At 34.9% G+C, this 25,956-nt stretch overlaps 1 protein-coding gene across 2 annotated transcripts in view; it reads left to right on the top strand.

The window, feature by feature from the left end:
* The window catches only part of SLC27A6 (solute carrier family 27 member 6), a 39,803-nt gene extending 14,477 nt beyond the window's left edge, over window positions 1-25,326 (top strand). Inside the window, exons 5-10 of one of the 2 annotated variants that reach the window (XM_005241177.3) lie at window positions 9,216-9,410; window positions 17,425-17,515; window positions 19,288-19,486; window positions 20,016-20,113; window positions 22,077-22,207; window positions 24,238-25,326. In XM_005241177.3, the coding sequence (XP_005241234.2) occupies window positions 9,216-9,410; window positions 17,425-17,515; window positions 19,288-19,486; window positions 20,016-20,113; window positions 22,077-22,207; window positions 24,238-24,414 (891 nt within the window). In that variant the 3' untranslated portion in view covers window positions 24,415-25,326. The remainder of the gene's footprint in view (window positions 1-9,215; window positions 9,411-17,424; window positions 17,516-19,287; window positions 19,487-20,015; window positions 20,114-22,076; window positions 22,208-24,237) is intronic. The other variant, XM_027792063.2, reaches the window with a different exon arrangement.
* Window positions 25,327-25,956: the final 630 nt, after the last annotated feature.

The raw sequence follows: 25,956 nt of genomic DNA on the forward strand, positions 1-25,956 counted from the left end.
CCAGTATGTCAATGTCTTTCTTGTAGTGAGGGGTGGACCCAAAGCTGAACACAGTATTCAAGCTGTGGCTCCACCAGTATGGAGTACAGACTTTACACAATTACTTATAATCATAAACAGCTTTTATTTTGAATACTAAATAAAAATAAATAACAGCTTCCAAGTACCTGTATAACATTAAGCAGAAAGAACTGTATTCTCTTTTAATTTAACAAAATGTTTAGAATACAAAGAGATTTGGGAAAATGTACAGAAGTTGGATGCAATACAGTTGTTATCTCTTTGGAGGTTCTCTGTTTGCCTCTATCATAATTCAATTTCATGATTTAAAAAAAAAATCAATGGTTTATTTTCGTTTCAGTGGATTTTATTGAAATGACTCATCTCTTAGGAAATGGGGCCAATAATTAAAATTAATTAATCTGAAAACTCTTTTCTAATCCAAGTCCTCATTTTATGGTTTTCCAGAATAAGCTTTTCCTTAAGCAATGTTCGAATAATTCAAAAAGAATGCAAATCAGTGTTGTTTCCAGCAAAATAAAAATCTGCATTAGTATCTCAAATTGAATTTTTTTTCCTCTATGAAAATTTTCAGAAGTGTTTAAGTAATGTAGTGGTGGGTCATAGATCCTCCAGCACTATCCCTACATGCCTTAGCAAAGAGGAAGTTATTGAATTAAAAAGGGCATAGGCTGATGTCCCATTGACGACCACTGTCTGTGACATAACACTACAATAGTGATGCCTTTCTTCCTCTGTTTCTTTTTTTTTCAGTTTTGTTGGGGTTTTTAATTATTCTTTTTATTTGTTTAGTTTTTAACTTTATAATAAAGTAAATAAAAAAAGCACAGAATAATGAAAAATCAAGTTAAAGACCATAAGGAAAATCAAAACTTATGAAAGACTGAGCTTTGATAAATTGTGATTTTTCTTCATTGTAGGCTAACATGATTTCCTCAAAGTCATCTCCCTTTCTCTAGCACTTCCCAAATATTGATTGTTCCCCTTTTCTGTCCTTTAACTATACAGTTAGAGCATGGCATTTTATTTTACCCATTTTACCCTGTTGAGTATCTTAAAGCAGGAATGATAGATTAATATACTTCATTTTCTAAAACAAACCGTTTTATTTTTAAATCCTTACAAGCCATTGTAAAATTTTGAATTTTGCAACTAAAGTTATTTATACTATCATTAACTATTCATTAACTATGTAACTATTCTATTTATTAATTTACATGCATACTTTCTAGGAGCTGGCATGTCTAAACTCTTTGCTGTGTGAGGCTATGAGGTTATTTTTGTTTTGGGGTTTTCTTTTCTAGCTGGCTAAACAGAAACCTAATATACCTTATCAAGAAAAATTAAAATTATGAAATTAATCAGTTTGACAGCTGGGTACTTGAAGAAAAATAGTATTTGTCATGTTAAGACTGGAAGACAAACATGTTTGCACAAAGAAGTGGAAGGAGTTTAAATAAGTTTTGGAATCCATTACTATTTTTCAAGTAGGTGAAATAATTTGCCAAGTTATCTCTTTTTAAATGTCATTAACTTAGAAGTACTATTTATACTGGCAGGATGAGAAGGATATGGCTAATACAAGTTTAAAGCTCTGTGAAGATACTATGTGGGCAGTGTTCTCAATGTTGGAGTACTATAAAGCCCATCTAATGAATGTAGATTAAACCCATAGCAATTATCTTAAGTGCTTCATTTGTTTTTTTAATGCTAAACTTGAAATAAATGGTGTATTTCTAATAGTTGGAGGCCACAGCATGACCTCTTATTTCATAGATTTTGAACAGAACTTTTGGCAGGTCTCTATGGTAGCATATAGACTCTTGGATTAGCTTTCCTTATTAGTTTTGTGTTTGATCTTTCTGCATCCCATTCACATGTGCAACAGTTCTTGAAGACTTTTGCAATGGAATTTTTCTGAAACTTGGTCTGCAGTCCGGTTTGGTTTAGTAATTGTCTGGAAAGAACATTTGTTAGAAAGGGAAGTTGTCTTTTTTCCTTAAGTAGAAAGACCTTGCATTATATGATGTTCATAGATTTTGCAGGGCGCCTAAATACGTGAGTAGTCCTCCTCCCTGCCCTCTTCCAAGCTCTTTTTTCTACAGTCTTTTGATGATAGTTAAAGTAGAAGAGCTAGCATTGATGGCTAGTAGCTATCAGCAGCTACAAAATGGATCCTGCTCTAAGATATTAGCATGGCTGCACCAGTGAAAGAGAACATTCAGCAGATTAGTAACTTGGTCTTTCTGGCTGACATTGCTCAAAAATGTCTATTAACGGTGTTCTATGAAATTTCAGAAGTGTGGCATAGCAGAGCTCCCTATATTGCCTCTGAACAGAGGCACTGGAAGTACTCTACTTATCTGTGGATATATTTTCCTTAGAGGGTTGCATCTAGCATTTAAAGTGTATACAGAATCTTCCTTAAGCACTTACAGATTTATTTCAAATTTGAAGTAATGAGCTATTTAAATAATACATTGCATCCTGAAGCTTTTGGACAGGTATTAATGGTAATGCAGCATCTCTTTCCTGCTTTTCTGTAAAGGAGACCTGAATCCTGAAGTGGTTTACAGGCAGAGGCTAGAAATCAGTTTTATTGTTCATCAGGTCCTGTGTTCTACTCTTAGAAGCTGCCATACGTTATGACATTAACTGTATGATTTATGATACTTTTCATGAACTTGGTAAGCTCTCTATTAAAACCAGAGTTCACTTCTACTTGTATTCAAACTGTATTTCACAACTAATTATATCATTGCTTAGAAATACTCTTTCAATTAGTATCAAGCCAATGTTACCCTTTGGCATCAGTAACATTTCCTATTTCATTAGGGTTACCTCAAGTGTGTAAGACCATGTATATCAGCATATTTTTTTTTCCGTAAAGCTGAAGAAAGCCAATCTCTACTACATGCTGTTTGGCCAAGTTTTCTTTGGGTGGGATTAAGCTCTCTGAAGTGACTTTAGAAAAGATGCTTAAGGATTTATTTTATTAAAACTTTTCCTTGTCAGAACAGTAGTAATTTAGAAGGGGACAAGGAAGTCAGTGCTGCTGGGATAAGCTAACAGAATGAACACTTATTTCCCAGCTGTTTCCTCAAGGTCTGTGGGAAAGGGTGTAAAAATGGGGTCTGTGTATGTTGGATAGTCTCCTGCCTAGAAAGTGTCTTTGAGGGAAGGGAATTTGATAGGAAGGTAAAGAAAGAAAATGAGTAATCAGGCACTTCTCTACAATGCAGGTTTTACTTGACATCACATTTTATTCCCTGTTAAAGTTTAGCTCAATTTATGTTCAGTTTCTTTCTCTTCATCATTAAAATGCAGAGTGGAAATTTATCAAGCCCCTTGCAGGTTTTCAACATAAACATTTTATTAAGTACTCCAAACGAGTAATGTGTTGCAGACAACCACATCTGCACCTCCCATTTGAAGTCTCTGAATAATCTCTACATGTCATTACAATTTCATTGGGGGGGTGGGGGGTGGGATTTTGCAATTTATTTGTTCTTCCAGTAGCCTGTTTTTTTAAAAAAAATATGTGCAAGCACTTGTGTATGTTGTAAGCAGACATCATTCTTAATCCAAATTGTTACTGATTTACTACAGTATTAACAGTACCTAAAAGGAGAATTGAACACTGTTTGTACATGCAGTTAGAGAAAATAGAAATTTTAGACTAAGAACATAGTCAGCACCTCTGAAATGAAGCTTAGAAATGGACCTGGGATTTGGAAGCTTGTATTTTTTCCCCTCCAGACTGTATCAATTGATCTAATAAAAAATGTACAATGTATTACAACAGCTTAGTGCTTTAAAGTGCTATGACTACAACATTAGTATTATTTTTCAAAAGTGAACTTAAAAGCAGATTGTAATCCCATCCATTTTGATTACTGCCTTGTGATACTTACTACTGGCATGCCTATCTTGGATTCCATCCACACAATGATTCTGTGTCTGTTTTCTCATTCTTCCCCCTAATAATGGAAATTTTTTTCAGATTTTCTTCCTGAAAACGTCTTCCATAATGTTTGTAGAGTTCCTTTGGCCTCTAGGAAGCAGTGGTTTTCCATATCCAAAACAGAACTGAAAGCCAGTTGCAAGATCTGCCACTGGTTCAAACATGGAGGCTTAAGACTGTTCTGAGCCTTTAAGAGGTCATTGAACTTGACCAGTTTCCTTCTTACCAGCTTCTCTTCCTAGGTACTAATCTTTTGAATTAAGCTAGTAGAGACATGCAGAAAATATCCTGATAGTGAAGCCCAGAAATCACAATCATACTTTTACAAAGGAAAACTTTGTACAAAGCACAAGAAATAATCTGTGTGTGCTTTAATTCTCTGAATTGACCTTTAGAAAGTTTTGTGTGATATGTTTTGGCTTGGGGGCTCCTGGGGCAATCGCCAAAAATATAACAATCTACTTTGTATTACTTGGTGGAACAGAGACAAAAGTGACTTTTTATCTTGGTAGATATTTTCTGAGGAAATAGAAGTACAGATAAAAGAAAACATTTCTTATTAGAAGAGCTAACAGAAGAAAACTCCTGTTAGAATCTAATCCTGTTGGATTATCAGCAGATTGATGAATGAAAGTGTGGTGAGATTGAGCTATACTAAATAGCAAACAACCAGTTCCTGAACTGGAAAGATGTCAGTTCCTGAACTGGAAAGATGTGTCCTTTTTCTAGAATTCTTGTTCCTTTCTTATAGTGCATCTCTTCAGTACACTTCCTGTTTTCTTTTACTTGTTTTAAATTTGTATGTATTTCGCTCAAAAAATCTAGTTGCAACTTGTAATTAAGAGTTACTGAAAAGTGAATATAAGCATGCATCTTGAGGAATTTATTACATCTGTCATTGTAATGGTGTGGGGTTTCTCTCATAGCCTCTTTACTAACTACTGATGCCCCTTTTTTCAGGGCTAATAGTAGAGGCTGGTGAATGTGGTGTTACATGCATGCCTTGTAAATAGATGAATGTAAACCCTGTCCATCATATTTTATATTTAAGAGATGTTTGCGTTTTTCTGTTCCTGAAATTGCTTTAAGTTTCATCAAGGCTATAATACAGGAGACATTTCATGCCTCCTTTGCTTTAAGTTGCCTTTGCTTCTTTCCATTTGGCTTTTCCTGCTGCAGAAACAGTAAAAGTAGGACAATGAACCTGTTTTCTCATATTCTTTCCACGCAACTGCTAAGTACGTTTTTAGATAGCTGCAGTCATGCATCCTTCCCACACCAATTAATGTACTGTTGATAGCACTTTAAAAGGCATATCTTTTATCAACAACTTAATCACGTAGATATTCCACATAGTTTACAAAGAACACTTAAGGCGGAAGGGCTGGGAGATTAAAAATCCCAGGTATGTGGTGTTCAGTGTAATAAGGCAGATCCTGACTTGTAAATTAATTACTATACAAATGAAACAAGCACTCAAAATGGAAAATTAGCGTGTCAGAAATTGGTTCATGATGTATGCAGGTATTTGGTTGTTGTGGTTTATCCCCAGCCAGCAACCAAGCCCCACGCAGCCACTTGCTCACTCTCCCCCACCCAGAGGGATGGGGAGGAGGATTGGAAAGGAATGTAAAACTCCGGGGTTGAGATAAGAACAATTTAATAGGTAAAGCAAAAGCCATGCACACAAGCAAGGCAAAGCAAGGAATTCATTCACCACTTCCCATGGGCAGGCAGGTGCTCAGCCATCCCCAGGAAAGCCGGGCTCCATCACACTTAACAGTTACTCGAGAGGACAAACGCCATAATGCCAAATGTCCCCATCTTCCTTCTTCTTTCCCCAGTTTACATACTCAGCATGGCGTCATATGGTATGGAATACCTCTTTGGCTAGCTTGGGTTACCTGTCCTGGATGTCCCCCCTCCCAGTGTCCCATGCCCCTCCAGCCCTCTGGCTGGCAGGGCCCAAGGAACTGAAAAGTCCTTGATTTAGTATAAACATCACCCAGCAACAACTGAAAACATCAGTGTCCCATCAACATTGTTCTCACATCATAGCCAAAACACAGCACTGTACTAACTACTAAGAAGAAAATTATCACAGCTGAAACTTGATAAATGCATAGTTCAAAGATCTTAGCAGAATGAAGTGAAGTCCAAGTGTAAGGTGAGAACAGTTCTTGCTTATTAATGCTCCAAAATGGCATTGAAAAAAATGTTTCACCTTTACTGTTAGAAATAAGTGGATATAGACTGAATCCCCATTTTATTTCTGAATCACTCTGTAAGAAAGGAAAATCACAATGCAGGAAAATAAATGGATAGACGTTTTTAAAAGCCTTGAAGAGATGTTCTAACATTCTGTTATTCTAAAATCTGTCTTCCTAATTATCTGTAGAGAACTATTAATCACATTCAGAAACACAAGTCATGAGCACATAATCACATTATTTGAACTTATTTGTGGTAGTTGACCAGGGCAATGCATTGAGTCCTTCATAAATGAGGTATTGTGAGTAAATACAGCTTTTAGTGAAGGAAGCGTTAACTAGGTACTGTGCTGTTGCGGCAGGCTAATAGGCATGCAGACAGCTGCTGAACACCAAGTGTTGCAGGGTAACTGGCTGACATGCCACAGCTAGTTCAGGTGTCAGGAATGGCACAGGGACAGCAGAGCTTATGTCCCAGAAGAGATGTATACTAGGTGGCTCTTTGGAATTCCTCCTACTTCTGTAATTCTGTCTACTGAAAGGAAGCTAGTTGATGAAATGCCATCTGAATATGGCAGAAATTCAAAGCATGACTGTTTGATGCTGTAGTCTGTTTAAAGCATAAGTTCCTGTGTATTTTAATTTATTTCAATTTTCATACATTAGGACACTCTAAACTGTGCACCACTCAACCATGTTTCTAGAATTTGTTGGAATTATCATCCCTTTTACTTCCCTTCTCTTATTTATTGCATTTTATTTATTGCATAAGTTTTTTGGCCACAGTGCCCATGGATACCAACATGCCTGCCCTAGAGTTGTACTCTACATATAATGAATATATAGACAGAGTCATGAAAAAGATGTTAAAATGATTAACTCAGTTTTATTTACTGTGATTCAGTTTCCATTGAACGTTAGCTACACAAAAAGCTAGCATGAATTAATGTATATTAATTATATAAAAGTTTAGGTAAAAAATAGCTATATGAATTTACTCACATGTAAAACAAATGTGAATTATCACTGTTTAAAGTTTCCCTGATTGTAATAATTTTCTTCATACTTACTAAAATTGCTGGGAGATTAATAATTTCCATTCTTACCGTTGAAAGATTGCTAAATGCCTTACAGGTTTAATGCCCTTTTTTTGCAGAAAGCCCTGCAGTACTCTTTTAGGAGTCTTGTATCAATAGATGGGTTCAGCTGTGGTGGAGCCGACTAAATCACAAATATGGCAACTGCAGCAATGCAGCCTAGCAGAAAATTTACCTTAGTTGTGAAGAAGTGAATTGCTGCCTTCTCTTTTAAGAAAATTTGCTTTCTGTGATCAGTTCTTGATGACATCATACATCTTGGTATTTTTGAAAAAGGGCTGAATGCCTTTAGAGAATACTTCCTAAAGTGAAATAGTCATACATTTGGAATTGTTGATAGTCATACATTGTGGTGTTGATAGGTGTTAACATTGAGCACAGTAGAATGCTGACCTGTCAGGTTTACTCTGCATCCTTTCCACTGGAGAAACAACTTTGTGCTGCAGTAATATAAGCCATCCAAAATAACATGAGGAATTGAAGGTAACTGCACTGATTCATGATGCTTTATTTCTCCTTTTGGAAATAACATGAGGAATTGAAGGTAACTGCACTTACAAATGATGCTTTATTTGTCCTTTTGGAAAAAAAACACATAATACACGTAGGTCACTGTTTCCTAGTTCATCCTAGTTTGTGTGTTTTCAGCAAGCAGATATCAATGCTTTCTTTTTTCCTTAAAGTCTAAAGAACAGAAGTAAACTCACCTGCTTATTAACTTGGTCTCAAGAGATTTTGACTGTTCCTAGTCTGATGAAAGACCTGCTTAATTCATGTGTACATACACACTTATTTGTCTCTTCTGTTCATTGTGGAACGAAGGATTTCTATGAAAGAATTTCTTGTGCTATTTTATGTATCTTAGCAGAGGCAACACATTTGAATAGCTCAGTGGCATCAGCAAGGGGAAACTAGAAGAGAAGAACACAAAATAAGGACTATCTTTTTTCTGTAGCATATGTATGTAGATGTGTATATATACATACATACATATATAAGGAATTATGTATATAGAAAGGTGTTTGTATACATATGTACATATGTAGAAGTATAAACAGACAGCATTAGAGTGCCAGAGTGCTGTGTGGCTCTAAAGGTATATGGTAAGAAAACGTACCTGTATTTCTGCTGTCTCACTTCTAGGGCATTCTGTATTGCCACTTGCAATGATTAAAAAGGGAGTCTTATTTTAAAACAGGTGAAATTAAAAACAACAATGAACCAATAGTTCAGATCTTTTGCCTTCTGATACTTCAACTTAAATCTGATTGTATTTTAAAGGTGCTCCATGCAATTACAAGGTTTGGGTACGTATTCATAAAATTAATGTCTCACTGAACTGGATGAATACATAAGTGTTGTGCTTCTTGTAATAAAACATGGGTGTTGACAACAGTAAAGACCCAAGGTCACAAAGATATTATGTACTCCCAGTAACATTGAACAAAACTTCACAAGTCTTAATAGTGGAAGAAAGGCAGACGATTACTCATGTGCAGTGTGTGGGAAGGAACAGATAGTACAATTTTGTGAAATTTGATTGTTTCTTGTAGCTATTAATCTCTGCTGACTTTAATCCCTTGACAGAAGTAATTCCTGCCTTTCTCTGTTCTTCCCAGTTTTCGGATTCTTCTGAGTGGAAACAGACTGAGATGATACAACTTTTAAAATATGGAAGCATTTATGTAAATTAATGTAGCCATTATTCATGAATAATTTGCTTGTTCAAAAGCAAAGTTCAAGTAAAAGGTTTTTGACTGCAGTTTGCTACATTGTAGCTGTAGGCAAGCTAGGCCAGCTTTCTTTAACTTAATTGTTATTTTTCTTTTTGTTGTTTGTACTTAACATATTTAAAGAAAGTACATTTTCCCCACCATCTGTGAAACAATCAAATACAATTTTTTTTTTTTTTTTTTTTAACAGAGGGAAGGAGAAAAAAATCACAAAGTCCGACTAGCAGTTGGAAATGGAGTGAGAAATGATGTATGGAGGGAATTTTTAGACAGATTTGGTACTGTTAAGATCTGTGAGTTTTATGGTGCTACTGAAGGAAACATTTGTTTCATGAACCACACAGGAAAAATTGGATCTGTTGGACGCACCAGTTTCTTTTATAAGGTGACTATTTATTTAAATTGTAATTTATAAAAGGGAGTGCTGAAGGTAAATGTGTTTCTTAGTTTGACTACAGGACATGGGTCTTCAGTCTGAAGTCCAAGGTAAATTTTCTAACTTATTTATTGCCTTTGCAAAATCTTCCTTGCCAGAGTATTGCAGATAGTGCTTAACATGCAAGCCAGTTATAATTTCAGCAGTAACACTTAGATTTTTCTTAAAGTTCACAAGAGTCAAAAAGGCTTTCCTCTTCTGACAGTTTTTAGTAGGTTCTGGGTATCATTTCAAATCTCTACTATATTAAAGAACAAAAGAGAAAGTTGGATTTAATACCTAAAAACTCATCATCTGTGAAATAAACATAAAAGTGTTCTGATCTGACTTGGTGTTCTACAGAGCAGAGCTGTTTCCAAAGAGTATATTTATATTGCAGATTACTATGTAAATATTTGGCATAAATGGGAATTAATAGTGATTGTAATAAAGTAACATGTAGGCAGATATACCTTTAAGAGTTATTTTATACTTAGGTGCAAGTAAACATACATGACTCAAACTACATCTAGTCTTTATCATTATTCAGAAATTTCAAAGAGAATGCAATACAAATATAACCATTGTTGAGTAATTGGGATAGACAATAATTGCCAAGAGTATTAATTTAAAAATTCTATGCCCCTTTATCTACCAAGTCTGCTGTATTTATTTGATTTGTTCTAGGTTACCAAAGCTAGGGATAACATACCATTTTTTCACTGCTTATTCAAGAATCTGGTTTTTGTATTTCATCAGCCTTGACAATGGAAGTTACATGTCTCGGGGAAGAGGAGTACATGTTATTTATACCACACAGGGTGGCTTTTCCTTCATCCTTTCTTTCAGCTTGAAATTCACAGATAGATTTTTCCCTTTGTGTCTTAGGAATAACATCTCTTAGATGTTTTAAGAAGGCAGTAAGTAACATGCACCAGGCTTTAGGTAATAATACGACAGATTATTTAGCAAGGCGTTCTAGCAAGGAGACTAGATATTTAACATTATGTTGTTATTTATTCCATTTACTCTTCTTGTAATAAATAGGACTACACACATTGCCTAAAATTTGCAAATTAACTGAGACACCTACCTATACTGAGATACCTATTTAAATATACAGATCCTGCTGACTTACATGGCTTTTGTGCTTGTGAGGAGAACTGATACTAAAATGTCCTGACAAAACTTTTTTTTCAGAGAATGATGTAAAAATATTGTTTGGGAGTATATGGAAGGTATCTTCCGATGAGGTTGAAACAGGTTTCTAGGCAGCATACATTCCGCAGTCCACAACTTCAATACAGCATCAGCACACTACACTCACTGCAGACTACAGCTCAGGGCCAGAGGAATTCTTCAGTTCTGGGATAGGAACCCAAACTGCAGGGAGGAACCTGGAAACACTTAGAAAAACACCACAAGAGCTACTGTGTTTTGCAGTAACTGTTGAGAGCTCAGGAATTTAAGCAGACTGACTCTGCTCATTCTCTCTTCTACATGACTGATGCTCTGTCGTATGCACGGTGGACATCTGATGCTAGTGTGTGTCTCTGGAAGGGTACAGTTCCACTACAGGAAACCAGGTATCTGGAATTTAGGGAGTTGTGGGTCAACCAGGAACCTCAGAGCTGATGTTAATTTTGATGTTAATTGTTTCAGACTTTTCTAAGCCACATCCTTTAATTATTTTAAAACTTTTTTCTAATCATATGAAATTGTGAATTTCTACATTTTTTCCAAACCTGAATAAACTTGTTTTCAGTATTTTAGAACTTTTGACAGAGTTTTGTCACAAGTCATTAACCTCTTGGAAATACCATGTAAAGGTTACAGCAGATAAAGGATTAGACTTGAAATTGCATATTTATTGATTTAATTACCTGTATTATTAATCCAGTATTACGGGGGTTTTGCTTGTATTAATGGTGGCACTTTGTAAGTCAATTACTTAAACTGTTTGTGTTTACAAAAGGAAGATTAGTATTTTGGGTTTTTCTGCAGAAGGAACATGCTACTTTTTCCTCTTTAACGATTGAACTTATGATTTGAGTTAGTCACTGCAGAAAATAGCTCATGTAAACCACAGTTAAAAAACAAATGCAGTTGTAACTGAATATTTGATCTTACTAGACACCTCTTCTGTAATGTATATACTATTCCAAGCTGAAACTGTTACAGTCTATGGAAATATCAGTATAGTGAGCTAAGATAATTATGGGTTGTCCCTTTGCTTACTGAGTATGGTTATGGAAAGACCCTAAGATACTTTATGAACCAGAAATCAATTTTATTCTTTTTCAATACTCTCTTTTCCCTAGAGATAAATCTACAGTAAGTGTTCAGTTATTTCTGTCGTTTCTGTGATAAGGAAAGTAGCTAAAGCGCATTATATGTGATCAGGCTCAATATTTAGCTGCTACTGTTCCCCAAGGGCCCTTAGATGTGCTGGCTCTCAACCATTCTGCCAACATATATACATTCGGCATTGTGTGGCTGTGGAGTTTGAAGGAAGAATGAAGGTTGTCACTGAAAACCAGATTCAGTGCAAACTACTTTGCCTTGATTACATGGGCATGCTACGTCTAGCCAGGTCAGTGAGTAGATTGTATGACCCATTTTATGGGGAGATAGAACTGCTCCAAATCTCTTCCAAATCAAGGAGGTTTCAGAGACTACTCCAAAGCTCTATCAGGAGCTTTTTCATAAAGTTTTGATTCAGAGCCTTTATAGTTTAGCGCCATACATAGTCTCTCTGAAAGAATTTGTGTCAGAGGAACAATATGGCATATTAATAATACTGCAATAGTTAAACGTCTCAAATTAACAGTTCTGCAATCTGTTAACTATGGGGTTCTGCTTCTGTCACCAGTGCAGTTCCTCTGGATGGCAGTTCCTTCAGTCTGCTTCATGACACTTGTTTGCAGGAGCAGCTAGCTCCCTCATATGCTGAAACATAGTGTTGACATGAACAAGGGCTTAGATATAGTGGATTTTCAGAAAAGTCTAGATGAGGTTAAGAGAGAGGAGGAGTATTGAAAATATCATGAGACATATGTTTTAGTGGTTTTCCATTTTTAAAAAAAGAATATATTTAACCAAATACATAATTTTGGGGATCTTTATATGTGTTTTTGATTACTCTGCAATCTATGAGTATTGTGACACAAACGATGTATTTTAATGGCATAGGTAAGTTCATTTGAACTTATTTCAGGCATTTTTTGTGTTTCTTTTTTTAAAATACATTATATAGGTTACATATTATTAAACATCGCATTCTGAGTATAGGTGTTGTGTTTGTTTTATTTCTGTCTGAATGACATCCGTTGAACATCTAGCAAGATGTAAAGGAGAGCAGCTTTAATTCCAATTTGATGACCCATTAATGATCTGAAGTTGGAAAGGGAAAGTATCTCCTGCTGGAAAGCAGGGAATGGCACAGACAAGGACCAGTCATCCAGTTCCTAGTTTCATTTCTTCAAAGAAATGCTACAACAATTTTTGAACATCATTCTTCTGACACATGGGGTGATATGATGAGATAGACATACTTGCTAGAGATTTCCTGAAAACCTATGTCTTAAAATGTGAATAGAAAGAGAACTGAGAAAGGGGAAAAGAATCTTGTATTTTTATATATGTGAAACAATAAAGGAAAAGGAAGAAACTTACATTCTTTCTACTGGCATAGTTGCAGTCGAAATTAAGTAAATGCTGTATAAAACCCCTTGCATACAGATAATGAGAGTATAGTGGGAATAATAGCAAGTAGGTTCAATGGATAATATTTTTAGCAGGGAAAAAGTAAAAGAAATAGGAAGGCATTTCTGTTGCAGGTAATAGTAATGGCACAGTTTCTAAAGATAAAATGCAGACGAGTTAGAGCTGTAAAAGAGAAATTGAGCTCTCAGATTGTACAGAGTAACTTCTATCAGCAGCTGGCAAGGGTTGGGGAAAAACATTTGTGATAAATATTAAAATTCAACATAACATATTCATTTTCATAAATAATTTGGAAGACATAAGTTAATGGGAAGAAATAGATGAATATTACAGCAGTTACCAGACATCCAAGAAGCCACTGTGTGTGAGATGGTAACTCGAAGCAGTTCTCTTGTTTGCACTTATTTTCATACTGTACTCTTTATATAAGAGGGATCAGTTCACATGCTTGAAAGCATTACTGGTATACAAATAAATCCTTCAATAAAGATGTTCATATACAGTCAATGAACAGAAAAGCAGAAGCCTTTTAGTTGGTAAAACTTAAAATGTTTCACAAAGAAGATAGTATACAAATCAATATATTAATATAATAAATTACTGTTTAATATTACATCTGGAATACCTATGTATGTAGTTAATGATTTTATTATATATGGCATACGTTATGTGTGTGTATAAATTTAAGACTCTTAGTCATTCTATCAAATAAATATATATCAAAATATCTTTCTTACACAGGAATAAATTCTGAGTAGTGGCAGAGAACATGCAATAGGAGAATGGGACTAATGAGACCCAAGGGAGCTTGTAAGATGGACTAAAAATAGTCTGTGGCAAATACACCTGAAAAAACAGTATGTAAAAAGAAATACCCAAACTTTATTTACAAATGTATTTTTTTCATTATTTTAAGACACCTTATTACAGAAATGTAAAGATCTCTTACTCAGAACTGTATGAGTCAGAATCTGCTTTGAGCTTAGAAACATTTAAACCTTAAATCATAAATAATTTCAACACATAAAATACTTTTTCTTTCACACAGCAACACAATTAGTAATACACATTTTTGTCATACAGTCATAGAACTTAAGTGGTAGAAGAGATACTTTTTGAGTTTAAAAGTAAATGAAGTTAGGTTTAAGCAGATCTTTAAAGCCTGGAAAACTAGATTCACAGGAAGATCATTGGCGTGCGTTAATCCAAGCAGTGGAAACTCAGGTTCATTGGGCAGTTAAAATTTGTGTTGTTTCTGCTCTTTTGTCTTGTTTTGAGCTAAAATAATCTAAGCTACTTCAAGTGTATTCCAAGGTATTTTATTGTAATATGTGGTAATTCAGTTATTAACAAGCATAGCTTTAAAAGTGTTTTTTTCTTGTGTTTTTTTTTAATTTGGCTAACAAAACTATGCAAAGGACCTATACATCTACTCTTTAGAGTATAAATAAGGCATTACTAGTATATTTTAACAACATTTATAAGACATGGTGATACTATGCTCCAGAGTTTTTTTCTTGCATTTCACTTTTTTAAGATGATTGGAACTAAATCTCATAAATGTAATGCTTTGTTTTATAAACACATATTCTCCTAGAGAATTCAGCAGTATCTCATCTCTAAAGCAAATTAAATAAGAAGCAATAGCTTGTGATCTTTGTTCTCTACTGAAGGTTCTGTGAGCATTCACTGTAAGTTGAAACTTCAGGAATTTCAAAACTATTTTCAAAACAATATTTAAACTGTTATGTTTACAGTCAATTAAAAAAAGGGGGGAGGGATGCTACTCTTAGATAACATGCAGGCAGCATAGTAACAGACAGTAATGTTGCCGTTTAACTCATTTTAAGTTTCAGCTAGCTAAATGATGATTGCTGTTTGGTACATTTAGGTAATGCTTTAGGGAGTAAAATGTAGATTAAAATTACGAATGCTGCATGAAGTACTCTGTGAAAATAATACGGTAATGCTTGAACAGCTCAGGTACTCTTTTCTAATAAACGTTAAATAATGAGATAAAACAAATATAGAGCTGTACCCAGACTAAATGTTTTGCTCTGGAGCTTTCATTTTCTAGTATTTACTAGGAAAAGAAAACTGCACAGAGACAGCTGTTTACACAGAATGTACACTGGCATAGTATCATTACGCAGGTCTAATGCAATATGTGGTGGTTTCTCTTTTCAATTATGTATTTACTTAACTGTTATTTCAAAAAGCTAACTGGAATAGGCATAGTTAGTACTCTAAAGTTGCAGGCACAAAAAGATGTATGTAGCAACTTAAATAGTAAAAGTCTCAGCAGTTTTTAAAAGTTCTCAGATATTAAGTTTCTAAGTATTTATAACAACTTAATGCATCAGACAGACTAATATGTTGACAAGTTACAGCTATTGAGCTCAGAAGGAATGAACAGATAAAAATGGAACAGGGCACACTGCTGTTCTAATTAAACACAGAAATGTCAGAATAACATTTCATTTTATACCATTTCATTCTTATTATTTTTATTTTTCATTGCATTTGGTCTGTCACATGAAACCTATTAAAGTAAGTAAATACCAATGTAAAAAAAGAAAGTGAAAATTAAATGTAGACACCCAAAGAAAATACTCTTAAAAAATTGCTTCTGTTTATTATAAACACCTCCCATTCTGTTCATCAAGAATAATACGATTATTTTCTAATTAAGGTGAACTTTTTGGCTCTCAAATTCTTGACTTTGGTAAATAGATCTGTAAGTATTAAAAAACCGCACAACCCTTCCATTTATTCAAAAAGTGTTCGATTCTTGGATCATGGCTTGATTTTGCACTCTTAACCTTGTTCCTTCGATCAACTGTTAAAAATACCTTTTTGTTTCAGACCTAGGGTAGAAGGAAAACACAGTGATGAACATTGAAAAGACTCAGTTAAATAAGTTTGTCCAAATGAGGCTGAAATTGTGTGCTTCATGTTTGATTCAAGTTGCTATTTATTCAGACTTTCTTGAAAAGAAAATGATGTGATACAGCTGCAGCGACATTTCAAATCAGGATAAAAAAGTTATGCAACCCTTCACACAAATTAGCTGCTGAAAAGCAAATAGGTGCATGTTTTAACATCCTGCCCTTCAATCACTTTCATAACACCATCCTTAAATTATATTGCATTTCTTTGTTGTGAGGAGTGCAGTTGTAGATTTGTATGTTTTTAACATTGTTTTCTCTGATTGCTAAGATTTCTCCAGGAGAAGATGGTTATATATTTTGGTTTGACTAGTTGTTAAATAGATTGCTAATGTACTATATGAAAAGGGAAATCAGAATCCCAAGCTGGGCAGACTGAAGCCTTAGGATAATAACTGCAAACACAGTGATCTGTATAGTATCAGGCATATAATTATCTTTCAGTGTCTCTCAAAGTTCTTATTTGGATTTATATCACAGTAGAAAAATGAGGTGAAATAAGAGTCAGACCATATATATTGGAGAGTAAAAGTATTGCAATTTCTAGTGTTGATAAGAGTGTCTTGCCTTCTCCTTCATCTCACTCAGAGCCACATTCTCTGTGATCTTTATACAAGAGGAAGTCAAGTTGTGAAACATAACCAGGAGGTCAGTTAGGTCAGCAGTGTCAGGACTCAAGGTTCACAGTACTTCAGAAGAATGCAGAACTGACACTCACATAACTGTGGAACATGCACAGCTACATAACTATGTCAAATGACATGGGAGTACATATCCTGCTGGTGGTGCTCCTGGTAAGGCCATATGCCAGAGTGAGAAAGCCTGAAGGGAAAAACAGAGGCTAGTTAGGCAAGAGTATAGGCCAATGGGAAGTAGGTTTCCCTTTGTAAGGAGATTTAGGCCTTTGCTCTGCCAGTTGTTTTAGGTGCTAGAAGACCCCAAGAACACTTTTTTGTATGAGCCACCGCCATTAAATGTCAGCTGAATTCCAGGTACGCTTCTGTTACCCTGACTCACGTAGGCTCTTCCACTGATACGTGGATCCCATAACTTGTGAGAAAATTAACAAAATTATGGTTCTATGTCTTCACCAAGTATTTTTGAAAGTTACAAGATATAAAAATGTTTTGATGTTGCTTACCTCCAGGAAAATGGTCTAAGTTTACATACAGAGTATTTTTAGTGTTAAATGAAACTATGTTCTACTTTTAGATGAGCAAGACTGGAGTAAAGATTCCTTTGCTTTTATTTGCTGCCACCAGGTGTCACTGTGTAGACAAATAACTGATGACCCTTTTTCCCTTTTTTAGCTTTTTTTCCCATTTGATTTAATCAAGTATGATTTCCAAAAAGATGAACCAATTAGAAATAAGCATGGTTGGTGTGAAAAAGTTAAGAAAGGTAAGTATGTATTTTAATAGGATATAACGACCTTTTTTTTGTAATACAAATACTCCAGGGAATTTTTTTGAGGAGACTTGCTGTTGTGTTACTGTACTATGCCAACATCAACTATTCTTTGCTCTGACAGAAGCAATATGATCTGTGATCTAAGGCAGAACATTAAACATACCAGTTCTGAACTTAGGAGATCTGTGGATATATTCACAGAAGAGCAATGTTCAAAAGTGATGATGTGATACTAGCTCTGAATATGTAGATAATGAAATCTGTTTTTTTAAAAGGAGGTTAACACAGTGAAATAGTTGCCTAAAGAAAGACTGGTGGATTAGAGCAAATGCTTTTTGGTGTGAGAGTAAGTGTTCCTGACTAAGTGACTTAAGCTTACCAATTTTTGCATATATATATATATATTTTTTTTTTTTTGTAAGAGGTTGCTTGATTGTAGCCGTCTTCAAAATACTTATCTGGTATTTGTTTTCAAACTGTTCATCAGATACTGAAGCATCTCTGTTGTGCTGTAGGAAGGTAACAGCTGTAGTTAACGCCTGGAAGCTGAAGCGAGAAAAACTCATAAAAGGTCAGAAAAGCAGACAGCTTTAACAGGGAGCTGAATCAGATTTTTTAGGGGAGTTAAGAGATGCTGTAACAGGTCTTAATCAAAGATGGGTACTTTCAGGAAAATACAGTCCTCAAAATGTGACATTAAATTAACTGTAGGAATGTCAGATGGACCTGTAAAGGGAACACAAGCTCTAAGTAGACACCTGGTCTAATTTTTTCCAATTATACCAATCAGTCTAATAAAAAGTATTATCTGTATCTGTAGACTTTGTCTTACCCATGAACTGTATCTTCAGAGCATCACGGCTGCAATGACACTGTCAGTGAAAGAAATGCTTTCACCTTAAACACTACCATCTGATGGAGAACAGACAGCCTTTTTACGAGGAGGCAGTCTTAAATTACAAATTGTGTATACCTTTGGACATGTTTTTATGTATTTTCATACTTATAATTCTTGTCTCTGGTATAAAGTAATGTAACCTTATGCTTTACTGTTCAGAATGTGCTTCCAGAAAGGCTAGGTGTTCATACAAGTATTCTGCTTTAAGCAAACTAAACCCCTGATACTCTGCATGCATAACCAGTTAAGCCTATCCCCATCTTGCCCTATTTTATGAGGAAAAAAATATTTAAACTTTTATATTCTAATCCAAAAAGAAAGCAATAATGCCATATCATATTAATGAAAATTCTTAAGAAGTGTTCTCAAAACTTCTGAAATCAGGCTAAATAGGGATTTAATGCCTAGGTTGAACACCTGCTTTTTATTGACACTAGTTTTTCAGTAGGAAGCTGATGAAGTTGAGACATGACTGGAAATTTAGTCAGGTATGGGGAGTGGAACATAGTATTCATTTGAAGTGTGCAATTTGATAGGGTAGTAAACCTACTAGTGAACTCACAATTGATAGATGACAGTTCTGGGAGAAAACTGATGAGTCATTAGCAAGAAATACAAAAGACTGGGAATGTGAGTGGACAATATTGTGGTGTGTCTTTATGGTCACTTTGCATGTAGAGGTGACCACAGGAATTGTAAAGCAGTAGAAACAGGTAAGTTTTTGTTATTGGGTCTTACGTACTGAACCCTGCCAAACTTGGTTCTTGGTCTTGTAAAATCATATGTACCAAATTATTATTAATGTAAAGTACATGAAGAGTACAGTGATACCTTAGGTTTACATTCTTTCAACTTCTCTATATAGGTGAGGCTGGTCTTCTCATTTCCAAGGTCAATGCGAAGAACCCCTTCTTTGGTTATGCTGGCAATAAGAAACACACAGAAAAGAAATTACTCAGCGGGGTATTTAAGAAGGGAGATCTTTATTTTAATACTGGAGATCTAATGGTTCAAGATCATGAGAATTTTCTTTATTTTTGGGACAGGATTGGAGATACCTTCAGGTATAATCATTGTTGCTTTTCACATTTCTTCATTAAAGACATGGACATGCAATATAGAATAATATTGTTCTGTTAATTTTCAACCAGAAGTGTTCAGTTTATTACTATTGCAATAATGTTTGTAATGAACTTGAAGTGAATTATAGGGGCTTAATTTTTTAAAATGTGTTGCTGTAGAGCTGGATAGCTCATTTCCAGAATGTTTTGTAGGAATTACAGCTCTTTGAACCATTCTTCCAATAAACATACTAACTAGTGGTGGTTTTGCTGCAAGCAAGTTGAATACTGAAGTGGAGAAAACTGTATCAAATAGTAGACTGGTCACTTTTGATACGTTTCGATACATGTCAAAATTTTGAAAACGATTACAGCAGATGTTGATAAGCTTTCATTGTAGGTACCAAAACGATAAGTGGGAATAAATTTGGGGTGATAGTCTGAAATGGAGTTCTTACTAAAGTTAATGTTTTTTACAGACGACATGTCCACATGTTTTCATGGGATTAAATTATTTTTTCACTTGTTTTAGATGGAAAGGGGAGAATGTTGCAACAACAGAAGTTTCTGATGTCATTGTAATGTTGGACTTTATACAAGAAGCAAATGTGTATGGTGTGTCTGTGCCAGGTAAAAGCTTTAGCTGTGTATCTTTCTTCCCCTAGGTTAGTTGTTAACACTCATAACTTTTATTTAATGTTTTAAACATAGGAATCACTTCTGATTGAGTCATCTGTTTAATACCTAGCTAAAGTGTAGATGTAGATAATGAAAATACCACCCGATTGTGAATGAGCCAGTGAATCATGCATTATGTGTGCAGTGATATGTATTTTTGAAGTTATCTTTCATGAATTTGTGATAACCCCATAATCTAGATTAAAGATTTATTAAATTTGCATCCATTGAAAATCCATACATCCATGTGTCAAAATAAAATGTTGCCTTGGTAAGAATTAAAGTAAAACTAAATGAAAGTGTATGAAGACATTCTTCTGTCTTATTTCACTTAACCTCATAAACCATCCGCATATTACAAAAATAAGGACAAAGTGAAAAACAAAGAGAAAAAGATATTATGAAAAAATATGCATTAATTCCTTTTTAATGGTTTGTGGGTTTTTGGGTTTTTTTTTTAATTAATTTTCATGAGATCACCTGGGCTTAATTTCCATTCATGCTAGATCTTTTTTCAAAATGTGTACTAGGTCTGACTGGGATAGAGATAAGTTTCTTTATGGGAGTCTGTATGGTGCTGTGCTTTGCATTGGTGGCTAAACCAGTGTTGGTAACTTACCAACACTTGGCTGTTACTGAACAAAGCTTGCACAGTGTCAAGACTCTTCCCCTGCAGCAAATATGCTGAGGTGGGCAATGAGCTGGGAGCAGACATAGATGGGACAGTGGGCCCAAACTGATCAAAGTGATGTTCCATGTCATATGATGACAGACTCAGTAATAAAAGCTTGGGGAAAGAAAGAGAATGAGATGTTTGAGGTTATGGTGTTTGTCTTACCAAGCAACCACAGCATGTGCTGAGTGAGGCCCTGCCCTGTAGGAAGTAGCTGGGCATCTGCCTCATGATGGGAAATAACAAAAGAAGTCCCGGTTTTGCTTTGGCTTTCCCTATTAAACTGACACTATCTTGATCCATGACATGAGTCTTCTTGGTTCTCTTCTGTTCCCTTCCGTCCCATGGGAGAAGGGAGTTGAGTGGGAAGCTGGCTGGATGTTTGGTTGTTGGCCAGGGTAAACCTACCACAAAATGACAGAGGAGTTTAAAATGTGAAAAAGGTGTCATTTACCTCTACTTTGAAGCCACACAACAAAAAAGATCATAATAAAGAAGACTGACTGAAAATCAGACTCCAAAATATGAGAGCTTTTAATTTCCTGCAGATTTACCTGCAGATTTATGCAACTGTCTGGATAATTGCTCTTAAACATACACAAATCAAGTTCCCTGCAGATTTTGTAGCATTAGCAAAAAAAAAAAAAAAAAATAAAAATAGAAAGGAGACAAAATAAAAGGTTGGCAGAATGTCTCTGTTGGTATTACTAGCTGATGGTTAAAGTGTGCAGTTATTTTTGATTGCTTTTGCATTTTATTCATTTTGATCTTTCCCGTAGGCCCACAGTGGCATCTCTTTCCAGACAAACCAGTAAGAACTTAATCTCTCTGTCTGTTAACAACATTCAGATCCACAGTTTTGAGAGAAGGTACTGGCAAAAGAGAAAGCCTAAAACTGAAGAGAAGACATAATTGGTGAATCCAGGAAGGAGGATCAGCACTCTTGTTTTTGAGAGAGGAATGGTGTTAATATTTGTCCACATGTATTAATATTGATCATGGGAGTCCATTTACTCTTACCTGACAAACTAATTTACAGCATTATTGCTTAATATCACTTGAGTGATCTTGAAATATATGTAATACCATATAAAATATGAATGTAATCTTCCAGCGTTGCTGAAAATCAAAAGATGGTATATGACTTAGGTTTATTAATGCACTTCTTTTTTGCAAGGTTCATCACTAAAATGTCAACTTTATTCATGTTCCAAAATTCTCATCTCACTTGCTTTCCCCCAGATCATGAAGGAAAAGCAGGAATGGCCTCTCTTATTTTAAAGCAGAATACATCATTAGACTTGGAGCAAATGTATAAGCAAGTGGTGACCTATCTACCAAGTTATGCTTGTCCTCTTTTTTTAAGAGTCCAGGTAAGCTGCATTATTGCACAGTGCATAATAGCATTTACATAATTTGAACACAGAGAATGCTATATGAATAACAGAAAATGCTGTTCGTATATGACTTGATTAGTTTTAGAACTGGTCCTATTTGCTGTCTTCATTGAGTCCTGGGAAAGGAATTACAAAAAAAGTCAATAAAATTTGCAGATTATGTTAAAATGGGAGGAATTGTACAAATGAGTAAGGATAGAGATCATACAAAAGGATTTAGGGAGATTAGAAGCATGAACATGGAAAACAAAAAGATTTAGATTAGTAAAATGTGAACAATTCTATCTGGAGAAAATAATTTAAAATCCATTTTATTCAGTAGAAAGGAGAGAAGAGAGATGTAGAGCTAGAGCAGGAGACACTGCACAATAGAAGAAATGTTATTTGCTGTGTAATATAATGACAAGTTTAAAGCATTTGAAAAGGTGAATTAAAAATGTACATTATTATTGTCACCACCATAATCATCAAAGTGATCCATGTTGTATACTAGTACTTGGCTGTAGTGACTGTCCAATTTGGAAAAAAATACAAACTCTCTCCCAAAGAGTTAAAAATGTAAATGTAATAAAATGGACTACAGATGGCTAGGAAAAAAAGAGAACATATAGAAAACATGCAATTCTGATCATCAGAATACGTGAAGTCTGATGAGCATTCATTTCTGGTAAGTGTTTTGAAAACATCATGACAAAGGCAACCAGAAAAATGTTTTTGAAGATGCTTATGAAAGAAGACTCCTAAGTCTCAGGAGATGTAAAAAATAATCAGTTTGAAAAGGTAAGTTGGTTCCCTCGGCCATTCAGCGATTGAATGGAGATTCAGGATAAAGGGGGAAAAAGGAAAGCTTTTTTCCTGTGAAGGACCTTGAAATTGAAATATATGTATATGTATATATATATGTCTGTATCTCATAAATCCAGGAAGATGCCTTTTGTAGCAGAATTCTGATCTGAGCATGCAAGATTACACTTGAGAATGTTGCCGTAGTCAGTTTATGAAATGATGAGAACCTAGTCTAGATTTGTTGCTATACAGATGTACAGAAAAAACTTTGTGCTGAGCAGAAGGAATCTGAACCCTTGATATAGCCTCGATATCAAGTATCTGGAACTTCCATTAGAACTTAAATGCCTATATTACAGATGAGTTGCTGTTAGTACTGCTGTCATTAACCAAGAAAGAAGGTAGTGGGTAGAAATTAAAGGGAAAAAATTAAAAACCTATTGAGCTTGATCTGACACGTAATCATACTTTAGAAGATGTCAGAACTTCTCTTAGACCAACCAAAGCAGGTAGATACAAATGAAAGGTAGATCTGGAGTAGATACAGTAGCTCTCCGAGTTGTTTGGGATAACAATTCTTCGTTTTTGGTGATTGCATATATGTAAAAATGTAAAGGCGTAGGAGAACACAGTGGAGAGAGGTCATAATATGGGTCTCAGAAGAGGCAGGGAGGACAGAGAAAAGTCTCACTAGAGATGCCTCCCACTACTTTTTCCAAGGGACACAGTGAAACTGAAGAGGACCTTGAAAACATTGTAAAATATATGTTAAATATCTGCCTTTATTTGGACCTGGGTGAGTATGAGTATGGTTGATTTAGTATGTGATTCTTTCAACCCTTTATTTCAGGTGGCAATAACCATAGATATAGAGAATTTCCTGAGCTTTATCAGTAGGAAGTTCTTGATAATGACAGTTTTTACTCTCAGATTCTTTACGATGTGTAGTTCTGTAATGTACCCAAATGAAGAAGCTAGGTCAGGCAGGGGCTACACCAAATAAGGCTATGATAAGTGATGCAGAAAGCAATGGGCTGTAATTTTTCTCCACTGTGTCTCCAGGTGATGGCCCACAGCAGCACAAAAGTTCTAGTTTTCCAGCATAATGAGAATAAACAGTATTAATCTTATATCAAGTAAGATCATAAAAAATGAACATCAATGTAAGCAAAATAAAAGAAACTCTTCTACTGAATAATAAATATCTCTCTCTTCTATAGGAAAAAATGGAAAGCACTGGCACATTCAAACAACAAAAATTTCGACTGGTGGATGAAGGTTTTAATCCATCTACAATTACCGATCCTCTTTATTTTTTAGATAAGTCTAAGAAAGCATATGTCTTGTTAACCAAAGAAGTTTATGAGATGATCTTATCTGGGAAAATGAAACTGTAATTAACCTAATAATAGCTATGAAGGGACAATCTGTACAAGCTACTGTGTGAGAAAACAGTAGCATTACCAGTATTTGTACATAGTTATCCAGAATCATACTGGTTTTATTATTAATACTTTATATTTACGTTCATATATATAATGTGTCTTTCCTCACTTGATCATTATTGTTCCTAATCGTTTTTACCTGTTCAGACCAATTTCTAAGTAAATTACCCATAAAACATGACTGAAATCTATTTTATCTTAAATTTGGAATATAAATGCTGAGTCTGGTAGTTTTTCTTAATACTAAATGAACATGAATGTTACATGGTATGAAACAGTAAAAAAAAGTTCCTACGTATAAAGATATCATGACACAAGTTGTGGTTTCTAGAGAGAGAAAATAGTCACCAACATCTTTTTTTTTTTAAAGATAGTTTCTATTTTATATATACTTCTGAATATATATATTAAGAAATAAAGACTTCACCGTGACTGCAAGAAAAAACAACTCTTCTGCAGAGGACTTCTGATGGAACATAAGATTAAAGAGAGTGAACCAGAAGAAAGCCCTCCAAACAAACCCAGGACAAAGAGGTTTATACTAGTATCACTGCTGAGATTTTTTGTCGTAATCGATGCTCTTCCATTTGTTGAACTGGCTTTTTGGAGTGTCAGATTCTGAAGACAGCAAACCTCTCTGAAAACATTAGCAGCAGATCATCAATAGGCAGAGAAAAAGCGCACACTTAATGATGAAAATTGCTTATGTAGCATAAAAAGAATTATTACAGCACTTTATGTCATGCATATTGACTAACAGATAGCTTCCTTACACTTATTAATGATTGCTAGAGATTGTTATTTTACAAGTATAAAATACAGCAGAAATTTTTAAATTCTAAATCATACGTTTTAATGCATTGCTTTTTAAAAGGTTTAAAATAAAGCACAAAATTATTTAAACTAAATTCCATACCGTCTCAGTTTTATTTAAGTCTGGCTGCATAAAGTCTGTTTTGTAGCCTGTTTTGATACACTTCTTGCACAGTGTCCTTCTCTAATGGATCTTGATGTCAGCTTTGATCAGCCAGAAGCAGTATTGTAGAATACTGAAAGGGTGACTTTCTTCAACACTGGGCATCATAAGTTTCTCTTCTGTCATAACTGTGTTATGAAACCAGGCTGTCATAACAAGAGTAAGATGCAAAATAATTTTTAAAATTAGCTATCTTTTCGTGTTTGTCTCTACTTTGTTCATTTAACTGGACATTAGAACTTTTATCAACTTCTGGTTCTCTGATTATCACTTAAAACGATTTTCTTTAAAAACCCAAACCAAGGATGCAGTAAAAATATACAAAGATCCATAGCTTCCTTATATTTCTGAATGCCATATTCTTTATGAGACTGCCAGTATAAGTAGGCAAGTTTGCAATTTTGAAATTTAAAAAGCAGCAAGACCAAACAGTGCTTAGACCAACATCATGCTTTCTTGTAAATGTTCATGTAATTGTTAAGTACGTAATGGAGAAAGGAGAGGACTGCTGGGTAAGG

Source organism: Falco peregrinus, chromosome Z (genome assembly GCF_023634155.1).
Source record: "Falco peregrinus isolate bFalPer1 chromosome Z, bFalPer1.pri, whole genome shotgun sequence".
Lineage (NCBI taxonomy): Eukaryota > Metazoa > Chordata > Aves > Falconiformes > Falconidae > Falco > Falco peregrinus.